Source organism: Aspergillus udagawae (assembly GCF_001078395.1).
Source record: "Aspergillus udagawae IFM 46973 DNA, scaffold_11, whole genome shotgun sequence".
NCBI classification, from domain to species: domain Eukaryota; kingdom Fungi; phylum Ascomycota; class Eurotiomycetes; order Eurotiales; family Aspergillaceae; genus Aspergillus; species Aspergillus udagawae.
The window spans coordinates 276,983-297,394 of NW_025091274.1; the positions used below are offsets into that span (position 1 = coordinate 276,983).

The 20,412-nt window shown below is 51.1% G+C and overlaps 9 protein-coding genes across 9 annotated transcripts; 6 read left to right on the plus strand and 3 right to left on the minus strand.

Moving 5' to 3' along the window:
• Window positions 1-121: 121 nt before the first annotated feature.
• Window positions 122-624, plus strand: Aud_002147 (ATP19 family protein; the record flags this gene model as incomplete). The annotated part of the gene is made up of 3 exons (XM_043296148.1): window positions 122-169; window positions 286-410; window positions 576-624. The coding sequence occupies 3 exons, from the start codon at window positions 122-124 to the stop codon at window positions 622-624; spliced, it is 222 nt and encodes a 73-aa protein (XP_043152083.1).
• Window positions 625-1,254: 630 nt separating this feature from the next.
• Aud_002148 (uncharacterized protein) lies at window positions 1,255-1,716 on the plus strand (the record flags this gene model as incomplete). Its single annotated transcript, XM_043296149.1, has 1 exon — window positions 1,255-1,716. The coding sequence occupies one exon, from the start codon at window positions 1,255-1,257 to the stop codon at window positions 1,714-1,716; it is 462 nt and encodes a 153-aa protein (XP_043152084.1).
• Window positions 1,717-3,090: 1,374 nt separating this feature from the next.
• Window positions 3,091-4,118, plus strand: Aud_002149 (histidinol-phosphatase; the record flags this gene model as incomplete). The annotated part of the gene is made up of 3 exons (XM_043296150.1): window positions 3,091-3,249; window positions 3,300-3,836; window positions 3,888-4,118. The coding sequence occupies 3 exons, from the start codon at window positions 3,091-3,093 to the stop codon at window positions 4,116-4,118; spliced, it is 927 nt and encodes a 308-aa protein (XP_043152085.1).
• Window positions 4,119-4,412: 294 nt separating this feature from the next.
• On the plus strand, window positions 4,413-5,114 carry Aud_002150 (FKBP-type peptidyl-prolyl cis-trans isomerase; the record flags this gene model as incomplete). Its single annotated transcript, XM_043296151.1, has 6 exons — window positions 4,413-4,543; window positions 4,610-4,674; window positions 4,746-4,806; window positions 4,873-4,893; window positions 4,961-5,002; window positions 5,072-5,114. 6 exons carry the CDS (start codon window positions 4,413-4,415, stop codon window positions 5,112-5,114), a joined length of 363 nt encoding a protein of 120 aa, XP_043152086.1.
• Window positions 5,115-5,402: 288 nt separating this feature from the next.
• On the minus strand, window positions 5,403-7,545 carry Aud_002151 (putative triacylglycerol lipase (LipA); the record flags this gene model as incomplete). Its single annotated transcript, XM_043296152.1, has 9 exons — window positions 5,403-5,548; window positions 5,594-5,729; window positions 5,783-6,069; window positions 6,121-6,374; window positions 6,422-6,512; window positions 6,562-6,629; window positions 6,678-6,796; window positions 6,840-6,954; window positions 7,007-7,545. 9 exons carry the CDS (start codon window positions 7,543-7,545, stop codon window positions 5,403-5,405), a joined length of 1,755 nt encoding a protein of 584 aa, XP_043152087.1.
• An 825-nt stretch (window positions 7,546-8,370) lies between these two features.
• On the minus strand, window positions 8,371-10,329 carry Aud_002152 (putative LysM domain protein; the record flags this gene model as incomplete). The annotated part of the gene is made up of 1 exon (XM_043296153.1): window positions 8,371-10,329. The coding sequence occupies one exon, from the start codon at window positions 10,327-10,329 to the stop codon at window positions 8,371-8,373; it is 1,959 nt and encodes a 652-aa protein (XP_043152088.1).
• A 1,099-nt stretch (window positions 10,330-11,428) lies between these two features.
• Aud_002153 (protein-degrading AAA family ATPase MSP1) lies at window positions 11,429-12,741 on the minus strand (the record flags this gene model as incomplete). The annotated part of the gene is made up of 2 exons (XM_043296154.1): window positions 11,429-12,622; window positions 12,676-12,741. 2 exons carry the CDS (start codon window positions 12,739-12,741, stop codon window positions 11,429-11,431), a joined length of 1,260 nt encoding a protein of 419 aa, XP_043152089.1.
• A 432-nt stretch (window positions 12,742-13,173) lies between these two features.
• On the plus strand, window positions 13,174-14,868 carry Aud_002154 (putative chromosome segregation protein (Pcs1); the record flags this gene model as incomplete). The annotated part of the gene is made up of 3 exons (XM_043296155.1): window positions 13,174-14,113; window positions 14,163-14,591; window positions 14,648-14,868. The coding sequence occupies 3 exons, from the start codon at window positions 13,174-13,176 to the stop codon at window positions 14,866-14,868; spliced, it is 1,590 nt and encodes a 529-aa protein (XP_043152090.1).
• Window positions 14,869-15,401: 533 nt separating this feature from the next.
• Aud_002155 (mannose-ethanolamine phosphotransferase MCD4) lies at window positions 15,402-18,790 on the plus strand (the record flags this gene model as incomplete). The annotated part of the gene is made up of 5 exons (XM_043296156.1): window positions 15,402-17,150; window positions 17,201-17,388; window positions 17,452-17,593; window positions 17,710-17,818; window positions 17,895-18,790. 5 exons carry the CDS (start codon window positions 15,402-15,404, stop codon window positions 18,788-18,790), a joined length of 3,084 nt encoding a protein of 1,027 aa, XP_043152091.1.
• Window positions 18,791-20,412: the final 1,622 nt, after the last annotated feature.

Below are 20,412 nucleotides of genomic sequence, written 5' to 3' on the forward strand. Positions count from 1 at the left end.
AGCCGTGCAGTCAACTTCCATCGCTGCTGGCTTTTGACGATTGCATCCGCAGGTCCTATTATTCTATTGCTCCATTCCCCGCGTCTATCCTCCTCTGTCAAACCTACTCCAATCCATCACCATGGTTGCCTACTACCAGATTGCCGGCAAGCAGGTCGGCTCCCACGTCGTACGTTCCCCCCGGTCTCTCCCGTCATATCTTCGTGATGCAACGACAGCCGAACAGGAGTCAGGTCACTGATGACATTGCAATGGCGTATGGCTAATTCTGGTCAATTATTTTAGCTCGCCATGGGCGTCATGGGCGCACTGTTCGGTGGTGTCTTCCTGTCGACTCGCGGCGGTGGTCAGAAGAAGCAGGCTACTCCTCCCATTCAGGCCTCTTCCAAGGACGAGGAGAAGTTCATCCAGTATGTTTGCGTCCATACTCTACACATATGTCGTCCAACGTTGCGGTTCCAATGACCTCCAATGACCTCCCACGGTCTTCAATGGCATACCGACTCTGCACATTATCATTGGAGTTACTGGCACAACAAGCTGCTTTCGATTGGGGCTAACCGTGGTCATCACAGGGACTTCTTGAACCAAGTAAACGGGGAGCAAAAGAAATCGGATCATTAGAGTGTCCCCCTTTGACGATAGGGACTCGCTCGAGGACGCCTTGCTGATGCACGACGAAAAGGAAATTGAACGCGAGATATATCCATCATGGAAACGATTCTATAGTTGGGTGAATTCCTGCGATAATAGACGGGATCCCTATAGTCGTGTGTGTCAAGATACGCTAGTGATGGGGCTCAATGGCTGTGCTAGTGGTGTTGATGATCTGTACATAATAGAGGTATACGCCATTTGAGATTGTTTCCTTCAACTCGCCACCAGGTGACTCGCGCGTGGAGATTTATCTACTCTTGAAGTCCCTCAGTTCCAGGGGAGCTTAATACGTTGAGCAGAGTGACAATATCTTAGAAGATTAAATGTAGAAGGCCTCGTAGCATGCAGCAACTCACGGGCAGACAGGTGAGGAAGTGCATCCGATGCGTATATCATTGGCGGATGCCGAATAGCGATTAGACAGAATTCGTCAGATTTAAGTATAGTTCGCTTTCCAGTATCATCATCATCATTCAGTGATTCGGTTTCGCTTCCAACCACTGGCATCAGTCACATGATCTCAAGAATACAAACAGCGTCTCCGAACCCGTTCTACAAAGATCAACTCCTAAAGCCTATGATGCTCAATAGCCACCTATGAAACCAATTCCCTTTCCATACTCCCTCAACATAGGGACGGACGTCGTTCACCTCCCCCGAATTCTCCGCCTGGTCAACCGTCCCGACTACCTCCACCGCTTCACCCGGCGGATCCTCCACGAACAGGAGCAGCAAGACTTCCGCACCAGATTCTCCCCCCTACCACCATCATCCGGCGCAGAGAAAGCTGGAAATAACGCAATAACACCAGACATGGCGCGCTGGCTGGCAGGCCGCTTCGCCGCAAAAGAGGCAGCACGTAAAGCTGCCCCGGCGGGCGCGGCGTCCCTCGGATGGAAGGATGTTATTGTTAGGGTGGGTGAGGCTGATAAGGGTAGACCGGAGATTGTGTACTTGAATCCTCTGGGTGGTAGGGGGAGTGGCGAAGGCAGAGTAGGCAAGCTGTCTATCTCGCATGACGGGGATTATGTGGTTGCTACGGTGCTTGCGGCTGGTTGAGGTCTATCCGGTTGAAGGTTATTGATGCCTCGGTCCTCTTCGGAAGGAATCCTTCGGGATGAGATGGGCATTTCCATGTCTCATGCGAGGAGCACGAGGAGCACGTCTGCTGGTGTCCCGGTGCGTGGTTCGGGGATTATCGAAGGTTTCCTCCACGACCGTCACCTGGGAATTAACGATCCTGATTGATCTGCTGCATACGCGAGCACATTCAATATGACAAGCGCTCAAGAAAAATTCTACGACGATTCAGACTCGCTCAACAGTTCACTAACAGCGAGTGTTTCGAGTTGATGGGTTGTGGGAGGCCACCCTATCTCCAACTATTTTATAACTAGTTGGAGAAATGCTCACCTCATGCAAGGGCCTAACAATACGTGGGCCGAGTGTTTACGCCGCCAAGCGGCAGATCTTCTTTCTGCAAGAGTTCCAGGTGAGATTCCGTGGAGGTGCATACCATGGATATGATATTCCGCATCGTTTATCCTTCAGAGGGCCTGCAATAGAGACCCCACAGTCGGACTCAACATCTAGACACAACAATCTGGGATTTTCACCGGCTCATGATCTTCCTCTCGGCTGCGGGAGGTTCTCGTGCTCTCTTGCTCTGCTGAAAACTCCGATGTATTAAAAGCGACTCTGGTGAACACGTCTATGCGTCCTGGCACCACGCTAGGGCTGCCGTAAGATGAGTGACAGAGGGTTGATGGTATATGCGACCACTGGTATAAGGAATACGAAGCAAGCCAGGTCAAGTCCTAGAGATGATGAACTGCTTCTGAGTGCAATGGAATGAACATTGTGACTTTAGACATCCCTGATGAATGACATGGCATCACCTCTGTCTCCCTAACTAGTGGGATTACTGGGTGTATTGGCCACAAGTCCACAATCACTGGTCTTGTAATATATAGTATAGACGCAAGTAAGAATACTCGGATGCAGTGCTGTAAATATTGCGAAAGAGTTGCCGGATCTGAAGATGGATGGATGATAGTGGGTCGGCGGACTTGTTATCCTCTCTTTTTCCCTTTGGCTTGTAGCAACCTTTCCTCATATTTATCTTGAGCATCAATCATCATTGGTCTGTGAAGACAGATCTAATAAATACTTTCCCTAGTATTGTTTGATATCAATATATTTATATTCTCGGAACTTGGCTCAAATCTCTCTGGGCGGGGCAGTTCTCTCCCACGCAGTCTCAATACAGCGTTACATTGGTGGTTTGCGCTGACACTTGCATACTACTATCAATTGAATCCACCCCTAATCTACTGCGTATTACCTCAGGTCTTGCTATTTCTACATCTTTAACTCGTCGTCTAAGTGACCTCTCTTCTATTACACGCTCTATCCCTCAAGACCTGTGCAGTCATGCCGTTCTCCCACCACAGCCATTCGGGCCAGTTCTGCCCTGGTCATGCCAAAGACTCACTAGAGGAGATTATCCAATTGGCCATCTCCAAAAAGTTCAAAGTCTTCTGTCTAACCGAGCACATGCCCCGAGCAAAAGAAGATTTCTACCCGGAAGAGGTACGTCCCCGAGTAACGTTTTATCCCAAACCAAATCACTGACTCATCAGCTCGAAACCGGCAACACCGAAGCCGCCCTGATCGCCAACGAAGCCGCATACTTCGCAGAGGCCGTGCGGCTGCGCGAGAAATATGCAGACCAGATCCAGATCCTCATTGGGTTCGAGATTGACTGGATTCGGCCCGAGTCACGGGCCCTGATCGAGCAGAGCCTCTCGAGGTTCCCGTTTGAGTTCTTCGTAGGATCCGTGCATCATACACTGACCGTGCCGATCGACTATGACCGGCCTATGTATGAAAAGGCTCGCGAGCTGGCCGGCGGCACGGACGAGCGTCTGTTCGAGCGCTACTTTGACGAGCAGCTGGATATGCTGACGCAGCTGCGGCCGCTTGTCGTGGGGCACTTTGATCTGATTAAATTGAAGAGCGATGATCCGGAACGCAGCTTCAAGCAGTGGCCGGGGGTATGGGAGCGGATTCTGCGGAATCTGGACTTCATCGCGGGGTACGGGGGCATGCTGGAGCTGAACTCGGCTGCGTTACGGAAGGGCATGAGCGAGCCTTACCCCAAAGAGGAGATTTGCAGAGTTAGTTCTCTCTTTGTCTTCTGTGGGGAGGATGGACACTGACCTCAATAGGAATTCCTGGCGCGAGGAGGCCGGTTTGTCCTCTCGGATGATAGCCACGGGCTGGACCAGGTCGGTTTCAATTTCCACGGGGTGCTGGCGTTCATGGAGAAGGCTGGTATCTCGAGTTTGCATTATCTCGAGCTGGGGGATGGGCCGGTGGTGGACGAGCGGTTTCCGCGGACGCAGATCCGGTCGATCCATATTGATGAGTTGAAGAAGATGTCTTTCTGGCAGGACTAGCTAGACAGACTGCACCCAAACCGGATCGGCAGATCAAACCAAGGCACAGCTGCACCAACACTTATCGCAGACAATAAAGCATTGAACCTAGATACTTTAATTACCACCATAGACCGCCCTCCTCTTGTTACCCTCCGGATCCAACAATCGACTCTTTATGAAATGATTACATCAAACCCACCCAATATGACCTCAATCTCCCTCCTCCACCTCCTTCTGCACCTTCCACTTTCCTAAACCTTTGCTCTATTAGAATACACCCATTCTCACAATAACCCCAGTGCTAATCATACAATGGGCCTCGAAAAAGAAACCCTCCGAATGGGCAACGGCAAAGACCACCCCATACCCGGTGACCCCGTCGAGCTCAACTACACCGGCTATCTGTACGATGAGTCGAACCCTGACCACCATAAAGGGAAGGAGTAAGTAGAACACTCATCGTGAACCCTTCGGTGTAAGGTTGAAGTTATGCTAATTCCTCTTATCAGATTCGACAGCTCGAACAGACGCGGCCCGCTGCAGGTGACTATCGGGGTGGGAGATGTCATCCGGGGTACGTCTGTTTCACAGTTCTGTGCTTGTTGCTATGCTGGATGTTGTGTTGGGTTGTTCATGCGGCTGCAGGCTGGGACGAGGGCGTTCCGCAGATGAGTCTAGGGGAGAGGGCGATACTGACGATGAGTGGGTATGGCTCTGCTTTCGTTTCTGCCTCTGGGATTTGTGACGCTGACGTTGGCTGATATGGGGGTAGGGATTATGGATATGGAGAGAAGTATGCTCGTTTCTATGTCCTCGTTTGACTACGGAGTTCCAATAGGGCGGTTAATGGTGTGTGCTAGGGGCTTCCCGGGGCTGATTCCGCCGAATGCTTCGCTTGTTTTGTGAGTTCTGAGTTCCGACTCGGTTAGATTTGATGTGGCGATGATGTTGAGGCTGATGTTGTTGGTTAGTGAGGTCGAGCTTCTCAAGATTAAAGACCATGCTCTTGATTAGGGTTGGGCTGGGAGAAGGATGGCGTGGTTTTGGCTGTCAGACTTGTGACTGACTCTCGGATTAGATCTCTGATAGACAGCAGAATAGATGAGTTACATGAATAGACTTTAATTGACTGGATCATGCTAGGTGACCTCGTTCGCGAATGGCTTGCCAGTTGACTACCAGTTGGCTACCAGTTGACGAGAGCCATCATGTCTTCGAATTTATGTTCGCACTTAGACTCTCTGTCGTGTTGCCCCGATAGGTATGGGTTGGATCTCAACTCAAGACGACCCCTATATAGCTCTACCGTGCAATACTATTGATATAATCCATCCCATCCAAGCGGTAGTCATCCCGCTCCACATAGCTTGCATTTCTGGGCAAACGAAAGACAAAGTTTGACGACTGCTTTCCTGGTGTGTACTTGGGCCATTGCGGGATTCGAGGTACTATGCCTGTCAGTCTGTCCCCCTCAAGTCATGATCCAGACCTACCTCCATGTCCATTGGGATTCAGGTCCGTCACGAAAGACGTCCACATGCGAGCGGCCATGTTGCCCAGTTCGAGACGTGCGGGATCAGTTCCCAGCGGTGTAATGTTCTGCACGGGATTCGCAAAGACGAAAGGGATCTGTACGACAGGATAAGTCATGGATATATATGCAAGTGGTGGCGCCTTTCTACCTCTGCAAAATGTCCGACACCAATGGTGCTACTTGTGTTCAGGGCTGGCACGTCCCATCGATAAGAGTAGACCTGTTTCTTGTACTTGGCCATGGTCTGCGCAAGCAGCCGTCTTGGGGCCGCCATGGTCAGATCGCCTGCCATCGATTCGTACCGTTTGTACATCAGTCCCAGCTTCGGCCATGTCACGTTTCCCCAGCCGTAGGGACATCCCAGGGCAGGGTCGTTGGGGTAGTACGTGAGAAGACGCGTGGCTTCTACACGGGTGAGGACCCAGCGTTTCGAGGCTGTCGTTGTCAGTACTAGTCGTCGCCTTGGCCATACAGAGAAAAACGCACATATGAGTTGGTTAATGCAGTCTTCGTCGGTGTTTGTCCCTGTAGTACCGAAGCTTGTCCCCTCATCTGTGTTGGATCCAACGAGGATGGGTACTTGTGCTAGTCGGCCTGCAGTGTAACTGATCTGAGGGTACTCCCTGATAAAGGACCCGTCGATGGCGGCGAACCATTCCAGACCCTCATATGCCACGTCGTACAAGGACTCGTACGGGACTTCTCGTAGACACTGAAGTGTATCCAAGGATGTTGAGCAACTATTTTGTCAGCGTAGACTCTACCCGTAAGGTGCGAGTGAAAATACCCCGTCTTGTTCACGATGCGGTCGTACATCGGCTGATGCCAGTCTGTGCCGTTCCATGGGGGCCCAATAGCGTTACCAGATTCCATGATTGCTACGACCATGTGAGCCTTCCAGGTAGTAAATGCGAAGTGAGAACGTACCGGCCCGGAATAGACCCTCATTGTCACCACCATTGGCAACCAAATGAGCACCAACGCTGTAGGCACCTCTGCTGGAGTCAGCATTGCAAGGATGGCAGTGGTGATTCCTCACTCACGCAGATTCTCCCCAGATTGTAACTCTGTCAGGATCGCCCCCAAACGCTTTGATGTTCTCCTTGACCCATCGCATGGCGACCCGTTGATCTCGTAGACCCAGGTTGTTATTGCCGGTAGCCTGTACTGTCAGCATAGCCTTGCACAGTCGTATTGATACATACCCTAACTTCCTCCGAGTCCAGGAATCCAAAAGCAGCAACACGGTAATTGATCGAGACACCAAGCACCGGCTTGCCATTCAAAGCTCCTTGATGAAGAATATAGCTCATGTTATATCTACCACGGATACTTGTCAGTCTGTCCAGTACTACCAGCCGATAAACCATACCTCGGATCAGCAGTAGCCCCCTGCTGCCATCCACCTCCAAAGATCCATATCATCACTGGAAGCAATTCCTCGTGATCCGATTTCCGCGTAGGGCGAATGATATTGAGGTTCAGGCAGTCTTCATGCAAGGTAATCGGCCCCATATTGACCAGCTTGGTCTCGTCCGATCCGTAGCCGGGACATTCGTGCCCGTATTGAGTGGCATTGTACAGCACTGTGCCCTTGGGCGACGCCAGGCCAGTCCCAGAAACATCAAAGGGGCCCGAGTTACTGTCGTTGGCAGCATAGGATATTTTCAAGCTCGACGGTGTGAATCGAACCGGCTGGTTTGCATATTTGATGCCCAGGAACAGTTCCTGGTCAAACTCCGGTAAAGAACGGCCTACAAAGACGGTTTCTGAGCTGGAGTGGTGGCTCGCATGCACGGTGGCTGTCGGGTAGTCTGCGATGGTGCCTTGGATCTGCGAACCCGGCAGAGCAACGCTCAATGCGCCCAGTGCGAGAGACAACCAGGGGAGAGAGGAGACTCGGTACGCCATGTCGGTCTTGTCTCTGTCGCTGAGAGACACTGCGCACGACCGGCTGGGCTGCCATCTCCGTGGAAATCAGACCGTTAAATGCAGTCCCCAGGTTGGAGAACCTCCGCATCTTCATCAGTGCTTTGTCAATGGTCTATTCCGGGGAAGTGGATACGCTTTCGTCTCTTGATGCTGGGGAGAAGCAGACGATAGGTGGAAGTATTTAAGGAGACGCAGTGACGGTCGCTAGCGTCAACTAGTACTGTACATTAATTTCTCCGTCTGCAGCATTTACCCAATGCCAATCAGAGAATAACAGAGCTTTGATGCTTGCATCTGCAGGACCCGTTAGAAGCTTTGATTGCAGCTTCGATGCTGTCACTCATACCCGCGAGAAGACCGACGCAACAAGCCACGGAGGAAATCAGTCTGGCTATTCTTAAATCCCTAGGTTGTCTATTAAGGAAGCATTTATCTCTCCAAGCTCATAACCATTTGGCGTAGTCTGTAGAAAGACCTGATACTCCAGAAAAAAAAATGGTATACGAACGCTGATGATCTATGTCAAGTTAACTATCTGAAAATGGGTATGAGCTGCTTCAGCTAAATACATCGGGTCGAAGCAAGAAACGATTCAACGGGTATCCCAACACCCTCTAGCAATATTATCAGGGTCAACCACATTGTATATCAGAGGTGCTGTCCTGCGCCGCCATGCTGGTTGTACGAATATTCTGAATGGCAGAAAGAATGCAGAGGGGCAATTAGGTGAGTGATGATCCAGACACCAGGATAAATACAAGCCAGAATTGCGAGACCTAGCAGCTATGAACATTGTGCACGAGATCAGTCATCCTTCACTCGGTCGCCATAGCCTAGGTTTGATTCACCCGTGCGAGTCCTGCTCGTTCCGGATGATGGACTGGGAAAACGCCCTCTCAATGAGGGCGCGTCGTGCAGATTTGATCCTGACCGGCTCAGATCCGGTTTTCGCGAATTCTCCGGCAGAAGGCCAGATGAATTCCTTGACTCCAAGCCAGCGTTCAGTTCGATTAAATCTCCCATGCGACGTCGGCTAGTCCCCGCACCGGTATTGCTCTGATACGCTTGAGCGCCCTGTTGTAGGTCGCTGAGACCTGCTTTCGCTCGAGTCGTCAATTTCCTCACCCAGCCTTCAACTGCACCCCCTATATTGTCAAGGCTAGTTGAGGCAGTGGAAGCCGTAGCCGTGGCATACTCGGACGGCATCCTTCCCAGGCCAGGGGGCGCAGGAGCAGGAGCTAAATTTGGCAGATGTTGTGCGACAAATTTACTCAATCCGTCCAGAGCTGGCCCTGGAGCCATCGCACTGCGATCGAGCGTTCCGACTCCTGTTCCCACGAGCTGTATATTGCTGCGTTGTCGTTGGTGATGCGGTCTCGGTTTGGCACTAGACATGGCTCGCGGCTTTGAAGGGTCTGTAATGCTTCGATTCTGTGAAGTGGACGCTTGCGACGATGGCGACTCAGTCGGTGAAGGCAGAGTTGAAGTGAGAGTTGCCGTCCGATTGCGGCCGGATACCGACGAACGAGGTTCGGAGTCTGTGTAAGATAGAGATTTTCGTCGTGTACGCGGGAAGAATCCCAAAGCTTTGCGAGGAACGCGGCCGATCTCGACTGGCGTGGAGAACCCATCGATCTGCACCCATGACTGATGCTTCCAGATCCTATCTGCCTCCCCTTCAAGCGGCGCTTCTGCAGATGCCTCCTCCTCGGCCGTGGAAGCCCGAGTGTCTGAACTTGGGGTAGGTGCTATGGAGCTTCCACTCAGATCCTCTAGAGAGTCCCGATTCGAAGTGTAGTCGCCTAGAAGATCAAGTTCGGCCGGGGCACAAACCGGCCGTCCTTTCACAGAACAGGAGGCAACTGGCAAAAGCACAGTCTTCCTGGTCTGAATACTATCAGTGGGCCAAAATCCGTTGGCCTTTCGAAAAATCGCTGGTTGACAGCCATACTTAATCGCAACCCCGGTGACGCTGTCATTGGGCTGAACGTGGTGTATATACGCTAAAGCCTCCTCGTCCTGCTTTGCATCGATCGCCGAGTGGTCCGTCTGTTCACCGGAATCTCGCCTCTTGTGCAGAGTGTCGCGACTAGCCCCGGAGCCCGTGTCTGCTAGTAGTAGAGCCTCCCGCTTCTTTGCCTGCACCATAGCCTGTCTTTCTTCCTTTGTTCCGGCTGCAATTTCCGACGTGGACGGGGCCGACGGGCCCCAGGCTGGGGGTGTCTTTGGAGTAGCCCTCATGTACGGATCTGGTCGCGAAGGCTTCCTCGCATGGGTACGTGCCGTTCCATTCGGTGCGGGTCGGGCAATATCACTCCCCAAAAAAGAAGATGCCAGACTTTGTAAGGAAGTCCAAGAAGCATCTAGAAAATCCACCGCTGCCCGAGAAGAATCGGCGAACCTGACCTGTGCCTTCCCTGTCTGACTGTGCCCGCCTAGGGAAGCACCGAACCCGTTGAGATTATCTCGGTTGATTGATTCAGTGGCGCGCGAAGGATGCCGCATTGGAAGTGGTGACGCCCCGCGGGATGTGTGGGGTGATGGGGTGGCACCTCGCGAACGGACTGAGGAGGGGTCCCGTGAAAGCGTTGTGGCAGAAAGCCTGGTGGACTGCATTGGTCTTCCATAGTCCTCGTCGGTAACATCATCAACCGATATCAGACGGCGGGTACGTGGTCGGACGGTGGACGTAGATCTATTGCCAGTGTTTGTACTGGCGGCCCCAGGGCTGAAAGTGTCAATAATGCCATTGTTGGAACTCATTCCCGGCGAAACAGAGAAACAATGGATGTCCGCGCTTTGATGGATGTCGCAAGCTCTTCCTTAGGAGCTTAACTCAGCACGTGAGATCACCAAGGCATGTGTTGCCATCGGAGGTCCCTCTACCTAGGATAGACCATTCGTCATCCAGTCACCGTATTACTGCAATCACCGAACCCAGGGGCAGGTGGGGAAGAATGAGTGACCACGAATATACTGAATGGGATCTTTCCCTCCGAGATAAGTGCTGAAGTATGCAGGCGCGCAGAGTGAGGCAACAGGGGAAGTGTAGAAAGCTGGCCAGATCTGGGAGTTGAGACGCGGGATGCGAGGACTCCTTGTGACGACGACCCGCAATGTCAGTCTGGATGGAGTAAACGAACGGACTGGACCCAACGAGCGCCAAGCGTTCCGTTTCAGTCAATCGGGGTAGGGTGTTGGACGAGAAAAAGGTTACGAACACTTGAAAGACCTGAAGGGAGTAGATAAAATAATAGCGAATACAGAGGAGCTTCGTAATCGCTGAGGTTCTTGTGATCGGCAAGTGTCTTGTCGCCGCCGCTCTCCAAGAATCGGGCTACTCCGTACTTCCGGTGGCCACTGTACCCGCTACATACGTATGTCTGTTGTCTATCTATAGCCTATGGCACCAATATGAACCAGCCATTATCCACGTCAAATGTCTATCAGAATGGAAGAAACGAAATTGTGAATTGGAGTCTGTCCATCACTATTTCGATTTTCATGAAAATTTGCTCGTCTCGTAGTGGAACAGAGTGTATGATTTGGCGGCATTACAATGTAGTGAATTCGGTCTCTATACATCTCTAGGAACCTTCAGTTTGAGAGAGGGAGAGTCTTTCGGTTATCATGCTATCAGAAGTCTATAAACAATGCCGTTTATGGCAAAGAGCTTGTTTCGCAAGTATTAGATAGCCAAAGCCAGCAACCATCAACGGAAAGGACCCGGAAGAATACCAGAAAAATATATGAATGCAAGAAACTGGATTATACCAAAAATCAACGCCATAACCAGGGTGCTGTATACATTGGTATCAAGAACATTAGACGAGCAAGTCATCCAAATCACTGAAGAGATGGCTTATTCAGGCGGCTCAGCCATCTCCGCGGGTCGTGCCTCGACTTCAGATGCTGCATCTGATTCAGCTGTGCTCCACTCTTTCTCTGAACTGGCTTTGCTTGTAGGTCGTGTCTGGGGCTGAGAGGGTTGTGAAATGACCCTGACGCCTCCAGCTCGAGAGAAGAAGTCCCCTGTACGAAGGCCGCGAACTTCAGTTGGGTTCACAGATGTCATCTGGAAACCATCTGCCTTCTTTTGTCGAATCAGTTCTCGAACAGGGACCATGGCGGCATCCCGGCAAGCTTCCTTGATATCACTGCCGGACATCCCCGCCATTGCCTTGACCAAGTAATGAACATCGAAGTTTTCCCGATCGACTTTGGTGTCTTTGAGTATCAAACTGAGAATTCGAAGTCGCTGTGCGGCCGGAGGAAGGGTCACGGGGAATTTTTTAGGCATCCGCCTAAGGATCGCTTCGTCGATATCCTGGATGCGATTTGTGGCTCCGAGAACAACAACCCGCTGTGGTTCACCTAGAGAATTTGCTGAGGTCAAACCATCCCAGTGCGTCATGAATTCGGCTTTGACCATGCCACTCGCCTCGTGCTCACCACTCCGCCGTGTGCCGAGCACTGCGTCTATCTCATCAATGAAGACGATCGAGGGCTGCAGCTTGCGCGCTAACGAGAAGACAGCGTTGACCAGCTTGTTCGAATCACCGTACCACTTCTCAGTCAAGGTGGAAATATGTAGATTGATGAAGCATGCGCCGCTCTCATGAGCCAGCGCTTTAGCAAGCATAGTCTTTCCACACCCTGGCGGGCCATAAAGTAATACTCCCGACGGCGCATTGAGAAGGGATGACGTGGAAGAGTAGAGATGAGGCATGGTCAGAGGATAGATGACGGATTCCTTAAGCTCTTCGATAATATCGTCCAGACCTCCAATATCCTCAAATGAGACATGAATGTCATCGGGGGCCACAACATCCATAGCGATGGCTTGCTCGTACTGGTTGAGGACCAAATCTCCCCTCCTTTGTCGGCGCGCCTTTTTAGCATCTCTGCGTGGTGAGTCGTCATCTGATTCATCTCCACCGTCGAGCTTCCGCAGAATGGCGGCAGATTTGCGCCGTTGCTCTTCTTTCTTCTGGCTCTCCGGGTCGAAATCAAGGCGCGACAGAAGGTAACGAATGAGGAAGTATGCGGAGGCCGACTAGCAAAGATAATTAGAACTCGTCAAAATAGGCCGAGAGTCATAGAACTCACAGTACCAGCGACCATCACCAGCTCTTGCAAAAACTGCTGCCATCTTGGACCGCGCGCGGAAGCCATGATAGCGGGGCCGAGTCAGGAGTAACAGACGGTTAGGCAATCTGCAACAAGTAGCCAATTAATGGCCTCGAAGATAGTCGGTCGCCCGAGTGCAAGCAACGAGGGGAATACGATGAGTGATATTCGGTTGATTGAAATCAACCTTGAAGAGTTCAGGAGCGTCGGCTGTCGGCGATATGGACAGCTGTGGCGCTCACTCGCTGCGCCGGCGAACATCGTGGCTTTGCCGACGGGACGTCACATGCCTGCGATCTGCATGTGGTTGTTGCAATGCGGTGAGGGACATGGAAGGCGGTGAGTCCGTGGGTGGACGCGATGTTTTGGTTTGTGGCAAGTTCATCGGACGGAATGTATAACGATGTCGCGTGCGGTATAACCATCCCAAATTTATCATTGTTTGATTAAGAGAATATAATATACGTATTACCTGAGATGCCGAAACGAAAAGCGACAGCCAGGCTTTCTGGTCAGGCCGGCTCGGACGGTGCGGATGCCATGCAGGCCAATGGCAATGATGCAGGACAGCGCGAAAACGAACGCCCAGCCAAGAGACCGAGAGGAAGGCCACGATCCAAGTCCGTTGAAAACAAATCGCCAGCTGAAACGAAACGTAATTCGGCAGTGGCTCAAGCGCAAGCCCCCGAAAGTGCTCCGAAGAAAGCATCCAAACGGGGACGACCAAAGGGTAGCCGAAACTCGGCGCAAGGCGCAACGCAGGAAGGCCCAGAGAGGAAGGGCGGCAATGAGGAAATCAAGGATGAGGTTGGAGTCCAAGAACCTGAGAGTTTTGCGGCATCCAACGACGAGCTGGATGATGCTCCAGTTGCTACCAAGACAAATCGAACGGCAAAATCGGCAAAGCCTGCAGCTACACGGGGACGCAGGAAAGTCAGTGCTGAAAAGCAGATACAGACCGATGGTGAATTTGAGTATACACCGAGGGCTACGAGACAAATGCAGCCGCCGGCAAAGTCCCAGGAGCAGTTAGAGCAGCCGAAGAGACAATCGCGACGCATTCATTGGACAGAACCCAGCAGTGTCGCGGCAGAAGAGGACCAGGAGGAAATGGAAGTTATTGAAGAGTCTATTCTACGTGAAGAGCCCGTGGTCCCTCGGTCAGCGTCAGCATCACCTCTGAAAGGCAGGCGGTCGTCACAGCCCGCACCAGGAAGCTCTCCTCTCAAGAAGAAGCTCGGGGGTTCTACGGATGATGATAAAATGGGTGAACCGGAGTTGAGGCGTAGACTTGGTGATTTGACTAAGAAATATGATGCGCTGGAGAACCGGTACCGTAACCTCAGAGAGATAGGGGTCGTCGAGGCGAATGCCAATATGGATAAGCTTCGACAACATTGCGAAGCAGTGACAACAGGTATGCAAGTCTTCACACTTAATCACATCTCAAATGCTGATATTTTTAGCTTCCAATAATTTGGTTGCTTCTCTCAAGGCGGAGTTGGAAGCGCAGAAGAAGCTTGGCCAACAGAGCCGAGCGCTCCAGAAACAATTGAAGGAGCGGGATGCGGAAGTTGCTGAATTGAAATCCCAAATGTCAGAGGCTAAGAACCAACTGACTTCTGCTCAGTCGGAGGTCAAAGCCTTACAGACCAAGCTGGCAGCTGCCCGTAATACTACTGCCAGTCTCGAAAACGCTGCGGCGAAAGTTCCTGGAAGCGCAATCAAAAACAACAGGGCAAACCGCGCAGCTGATGCTGAGGCAGCCCAAGCAGCTCATCTCGCGCAGTTGAAGGAGGAATTGTATAGCGACCTCACTGGTCTTGTCATTCTTGATGTCAAGAAGAGGGAATCAGATCACCTGTATGACTGCCTTCAGACTGGCGTTAACGGAAGTAAGTTCCATTTCGAAAAGGGAGGATGGCAAGATGCGTTTCTGACAACTCAGCAGCTCTTCACTTCAAATTGGCTGTCCCGACAATAACATCTACCAACTTCGAAACGGCAGAATTCCAGTATGTCCCATTGTTGGATGAAAGTCGCGATCGCGAACTGGTCGAGATTCTTCCCGACTATCTTACAGTCGATATCACCTTTGTCCGCCAGCAGGCATCAAAATTCTACGCACGGGTCATCGATGCGCTTACAAAGCGGCGCAATTCGACCACCTAAGTGCTCTTTCTTGGTGTTACATCTATTCTTGCATTTCTCAGCTTTGGCATGGCATCTTTGCCTGTTGCATAGGTATCTGGAGCTAATTTGGGTGTCTTGGATCGAGCATGGTAGGATTCCTCGGTGACGGTTTATAGTCCATGTTGACCGAAAAGCGCGTTGGGATTATCGTACATCTTTCTAATGCCAGTCTGTTAAGTCTTTATTCTAATGAGAGTAGTCCTTCAAATAGTGAAATACATAGTCCATCAGGGGCTGCGCTATGGGCTCTGCGGGCCACCGTAAACGCGGCATGCCGCATTGGGCACCCCCGATTGGCTGGGGCATCCCCAAGTTCCCCAAAGCTGTCATTAAAAAAGCGACAAAGTTCATGTCTCGTAGATGCTTGACAGCTCGTCAGCAATATTCTTTTTTTCCATTCGTTTCTTTTCAGTACAACCGTTTGACCTCCTTTTCTTTACTACGTATCGGGGGACCAATTGCACTCCTTTGTTACAGCTATCCCCCGAAGCTGGATCGCCTGTGAAGGCAAGATGGCGCGTCTGGGCCGCTTTGGGTTTCTCGCCCTCGCGGTGGTGTTCCATCTTATATATGCTTATTCAATATTTGACATTTACTTTGTCAGTCCGATCGTGAGCGGCATGAGATCGTATGGCGTCGAGCGAGAACCTGGAACGAATGCGCCAGCCAGTCGTCTTGTGCTGTTCGTTGCCGATGGCCTGCGCGCCGACAAGGCTTTTCAGCCAGCTCCAGACCCTTCTCCGGAAGACGGTGAAGATACAGAAAACAACGATCCAATCTACCTCGCTCCATTTATTCGATCGCGCGTGCTCTCCCACGGGACCTTTGGCGTCTCCCATACCCGAGTACCCACCGAGTCTCGACCTGGACATGTTGCACTCATCGCGGGTCTGTACGAAGATGTCTCGGCAGTGACAACAGGTTGGAAATTGAACCCGGTCAACTTCGACAGTGTCTTCAACCAAAGCCAACATACTTGGAGTTGGGGGAGTCCGGACATTCTCGCAATGTTCAAAGAGGGCGCAGTTCCCGGCCGTGTTGATGCCGACATGTACGGAGAAGAGATAGAGGACTTTACGATGGATGCAACGCTATTGGATACCTGGGTCTTCGACAAGGTGAAGGAGCTTTTTGCCTCTGCGAAGAGCGATCCCGAGTTGGATGCAAAGCTACGTCAGGATAAGGTGGTGTTCTTTCTGCATCTTCTTGGACTCGATACCACAGGCCACGGCTACCGTCCTTACTCCAAGGAATACCTGCATAACATCAAGGTTGTGGACAAGGGGGTACAGGAGGTAGCAACACTCATAGAAGAGTTCTACGGTGACGACAGGACGGCGTTTGTCTTCACCGCAGATCATGGTATGAGCGATTGGGGAAGCCATGGAGATGGTCATCCTGACAATACTAGAACACCTCTGGTCGTCTGGGGATCTGGTGTTGCTGGTCCACAGTACACAGAGGGAAAGGCTGTCACTGGTCATGAGGATGGATTCTCTGCCGATTGGGGCCTTGACGGCATTCAACGCCATGATGTTGCACAGGCCGATGTTGCTGCTCTCATGGCGTACCTTGCTGGCTTGGATTTCCCTGTGAACTCTGTCGGTCAATTGCCACTGGAATATATCGATGCTAGTCCCAAGGAGAAGGCGCTCGCTGCATTGGCGAACACGCAAGAAGTCTTGGAGATGTATCGCGTGAAGGAGAAGCAAAAGAGGGCCGCATTGCTGCGATACAAGCCGTTTGAGCCATTGGCAGATCATGGCGAGAACTCGGTGGAGGAGCATATTGCCGAGATCAAGGCCCTCATTGCCAACGGCAGTTATGATGAGTCCATCCAGAGGTCCGGCGCTCTATTCGCTACTGCGCTAGAGGGGCTGCGCTATCTGCAAACATATGACTGGCTCTTCCTCCGAACCATCATCACCTTCGGATACCTAGGCTGGATTGCATATGCACTGACAACCGTTATTGACCTGCATGTCTTGCACGGTACCTCGGATTCAAATCGGACACTGGGCAGCACCATTTTCTTCACGTCTATTCTTGCTGCTCTCTTTTCGGTTCTCTCATATCAAAAGTCTTCGTGGCGATACTATTTTTACGGAGCTTTTCCAATCTTTTTCTGGGAAGAGGTGTTTGCACGAAGGAAGGCACTGATCGCTGGTCGCGAGATCCTTTTGGGCCACGTTCGCTCTTTCGGTGGCTACATCTCGTTCGGATTTCAACTGATCGCCTTTGTTGGAGTTTTGGAAGGTCTTGTAGGTTGCAAGACATTTACACATTGGACGCTAGCTGACAAGGCAACCAGGTCCAATCCTACTTCCAACGTGAGATCTTCACGGCCTGTTTCATTCTCGGGTCATTCTGGCCTATTTTATACGGCGTCGACTTTGTGAAGCAGAATACGGTTCTGTCCGCTACATGGGCTGTCGGGTGCTCTCTCATGAGCACTTTTACTTTGCTTCCTGTAATCAAAGTAGAAGACATCAACATCATGTATGAGGTCCCTGATTATCTAGGCTGGTTTGTGGATGATGTTCTAACCGTTTGCTCCTGCAGAACTTATGGTGCGCTGCTGATGTTCTTCACCGGATTGTTCTATCTGCTTTTCGAGGACACCATCTTGAAACACAGCAAATCTTCAGGACATGCGCCAGGGGCCATCTCTAGCTTGGGGTCGCGAGTCATCATGGGCATGCAGGTACGTCTTTTTGTCATTTTTCTCACCTCGCGCGGTCTTCAAAATTACACGGCGGGCGGCTGTCTACCATGCTTCTGCCTAAACACTTTCCAGAGCAAATCAGCTAACTTGAGTAGGTTGGCATGGTTTTGCTTGCCATGATAGTTACCAGATCCAGTGTTTCGTCTATGCAGGCCAAGGAAGGTCTTCCATTTGGTAACCAAGTAGTTGGCTGGTCCGTTCTGGGTAAGTGTTGCGAGGAAGTGGCTTGGCTCGACTCTCGTTCTGCAGCCCTACTCAAATCTGGCTAACACGATCCTAGTTGCCTCGCTTCTGCTGCCATTTTTCCATCGACTATATCCTAACAGCCACTACTTGCACCGCCTGATGGTACTTTTCCTCACATTCTCACCCACCTTTATCATCCTCACTATTTCGTATGAGGGCCTTTTCTACTTTGTGTTTTGCATGACACTAGTCACGTGGGTGCGTTTGGAGCATGCCATATACGTATACACTGCGAGGTCCTCGGCGCACCATGGTAGAAGCAATATAGTTCCAAAGAAGCCAGGCTTGAATGCTACAGCGGTAGTCAATGGGCAGGAATACCGCTACCGCAGGCTGGGCCTGGCAGACACGCGGGTGGCATTGTTTTTCTTCTTCCTTCTTCAATCCGCCTTCTTCAGCACAGGCAACATCGCATCAGTGTCATCGTTTTCGCTGGAGAGCGTCTGCCGTCTCATACCTGTTTTCAGTCCCTTTAGCCAAGGCGCACTGCTCATCCTGAAAATCCTCATCCCTTTTGCCATCATCAGCGCTAATCTGGGTATCCTCAACCGCCGGCTGGAGGTTGCGCCTAGCGCTCTGTTCATGGTTGTCATGTCCATCTCGGACGTCATGACTCTCAATTTCTTCTATATGGTGCGGGATGAAGGGTCCTGGCTGGACATCGGCACCACCATCAGCCACTTTTTGATCGCCAGCTTTCTCTGCACTTTTGTTGCGGGACTCGAGTTCCTTAGCGAGGTGTTTATCAGCGGGGTGGACTTTGGACCGACCTCTAAGGCGATTGGGGCCGCTATCACCAAGGCCGTGGGCGGGACTGCGGAGAGCGACGTCGCAGGCGCGCAGTCTGGGCCTGAAGATGCGGCGAACGGCAAAAAGGCCGAGGGTCTAGAAGGGAGTGAAACGGCTCGCCAGAATGGCGGCTCCTTATGATTCGTGTAAATGTTATTTATAGATTATTGGCAGGACGCCATACATAGCTAATTACTGGGTACTTTACTGTTTAGACGCATAGTCTTGTCTTCGTCTTGACCACTGTATGATGCAGCACTGCTGAACAAACTGTAGCTGATAGCTTGCCCATCACACCTATGTACCACTCATCTCAGACCATCTACAGTCACAAATCATCATTTACCCCAGACTACTGGGGCATCAGTTAAGCCGAGGCATCACAAGCCAGCCTCAACTAAGTTTACCACTATTGGACCCCAAGAAACTAGTCCCGCATTCTCGCGCATCAACCCTAACCATTTCCAGCCTAGCAGCCCATACGATGGCGGAATTGCGGGGAAGAGCCAGGCACCATCCAAGTACCTTACACCTCTTCCATTGCTATCTTCCCACTGGCAGGAGCCGGATCTGATGGCATTGATGACGCGATGCGGGAATTAAAACCGGGGGAATGCGGGATGGTGGATGGACCTTACAGCTTACCTTACTTTGCGATTTTGCGACTCATCGGAGGGTCTGGGGGTCTTGGTTGGATGGGATATGTTTCTGGGCGAATTACAGGAGTAAATGCCGCAGTTTATGGAGTTAGGAACGATGCAAGGAGTTGGCTGGTCGCATGATGCTTTCATTTCTCCTTTCTTTTTTCGTTCCTGGTTCCCTACAGGCTGCATAGAGTTCGAGATGGGCGACAGGATTCCGTATCTTTCCGCGTGGTGATAGTATGACTTGATTTTTTTTTTTTTTTTTTGAAGCTGGGAGCACCGACTGCTTGATGGCTAGTTATTTGTAGGAAAGCAAGCAGACAAGTGGTGACGGGAGCCAGAGGACCAGGGAATGCAATCTCGCTTGTCCTGCGGTATAGACTAGAAGAGACCGAATCTGGGGTCCATACTATCTTCGGCTGTTGAGGACCAGATCGAGGCACAAGCTCACGCCGTTAAGGATTAGACTAGTGTCATCGAGAGCGATCAGACGTAAGGATTGAGACGGGGAGACGGGGACCTTGAGGCTTCATAGGTTGGTGTCGGCTAGACCCGATATATCAAGGAATGATAACTCCCGGCAGAAAGTTGAACGATCATCATGCATCATGATCCTCTTGTTTCACTTTCAAGTCCCGTAGTCTATTAGCGGATACTACTAGTCGGTTTAGGCCCTGTCCGTGGCAATCAAGTCTTGAGTGGAAATAATCAATACTTGCGGAGATATCTTCCATCTGAGAGTTCATTGTTCAGTTGGCAGTGTCTGTACAAGAAATAGATACTTGAATATCAGATTCTATCTGTGCAGTAAATAGATGCACAAATACCATTCTATGAAAATGGGTGTGGTTCCTAAGAGATTCCACAGTGGAGTGTAATAAAGAAGCTTTACTGGTGTGGTAAATTTTCAGTAGCACCAGGGTTAGGGCCATTTCTGAGGATCCTTTTGGGTTATCCTTTAGCTTACAGAATGCGCATAGACGGCCTGAGATATAGGAGGCAGCATTAAGGAATTATAATTGACTAGTCCTGAGGCAAGGTACTGTTCAGGTGAATGATTATTCCGTGAGAGTAATTACACCTATGGGGTCTGAAACCATGTTCGGTGTTCCATATGAG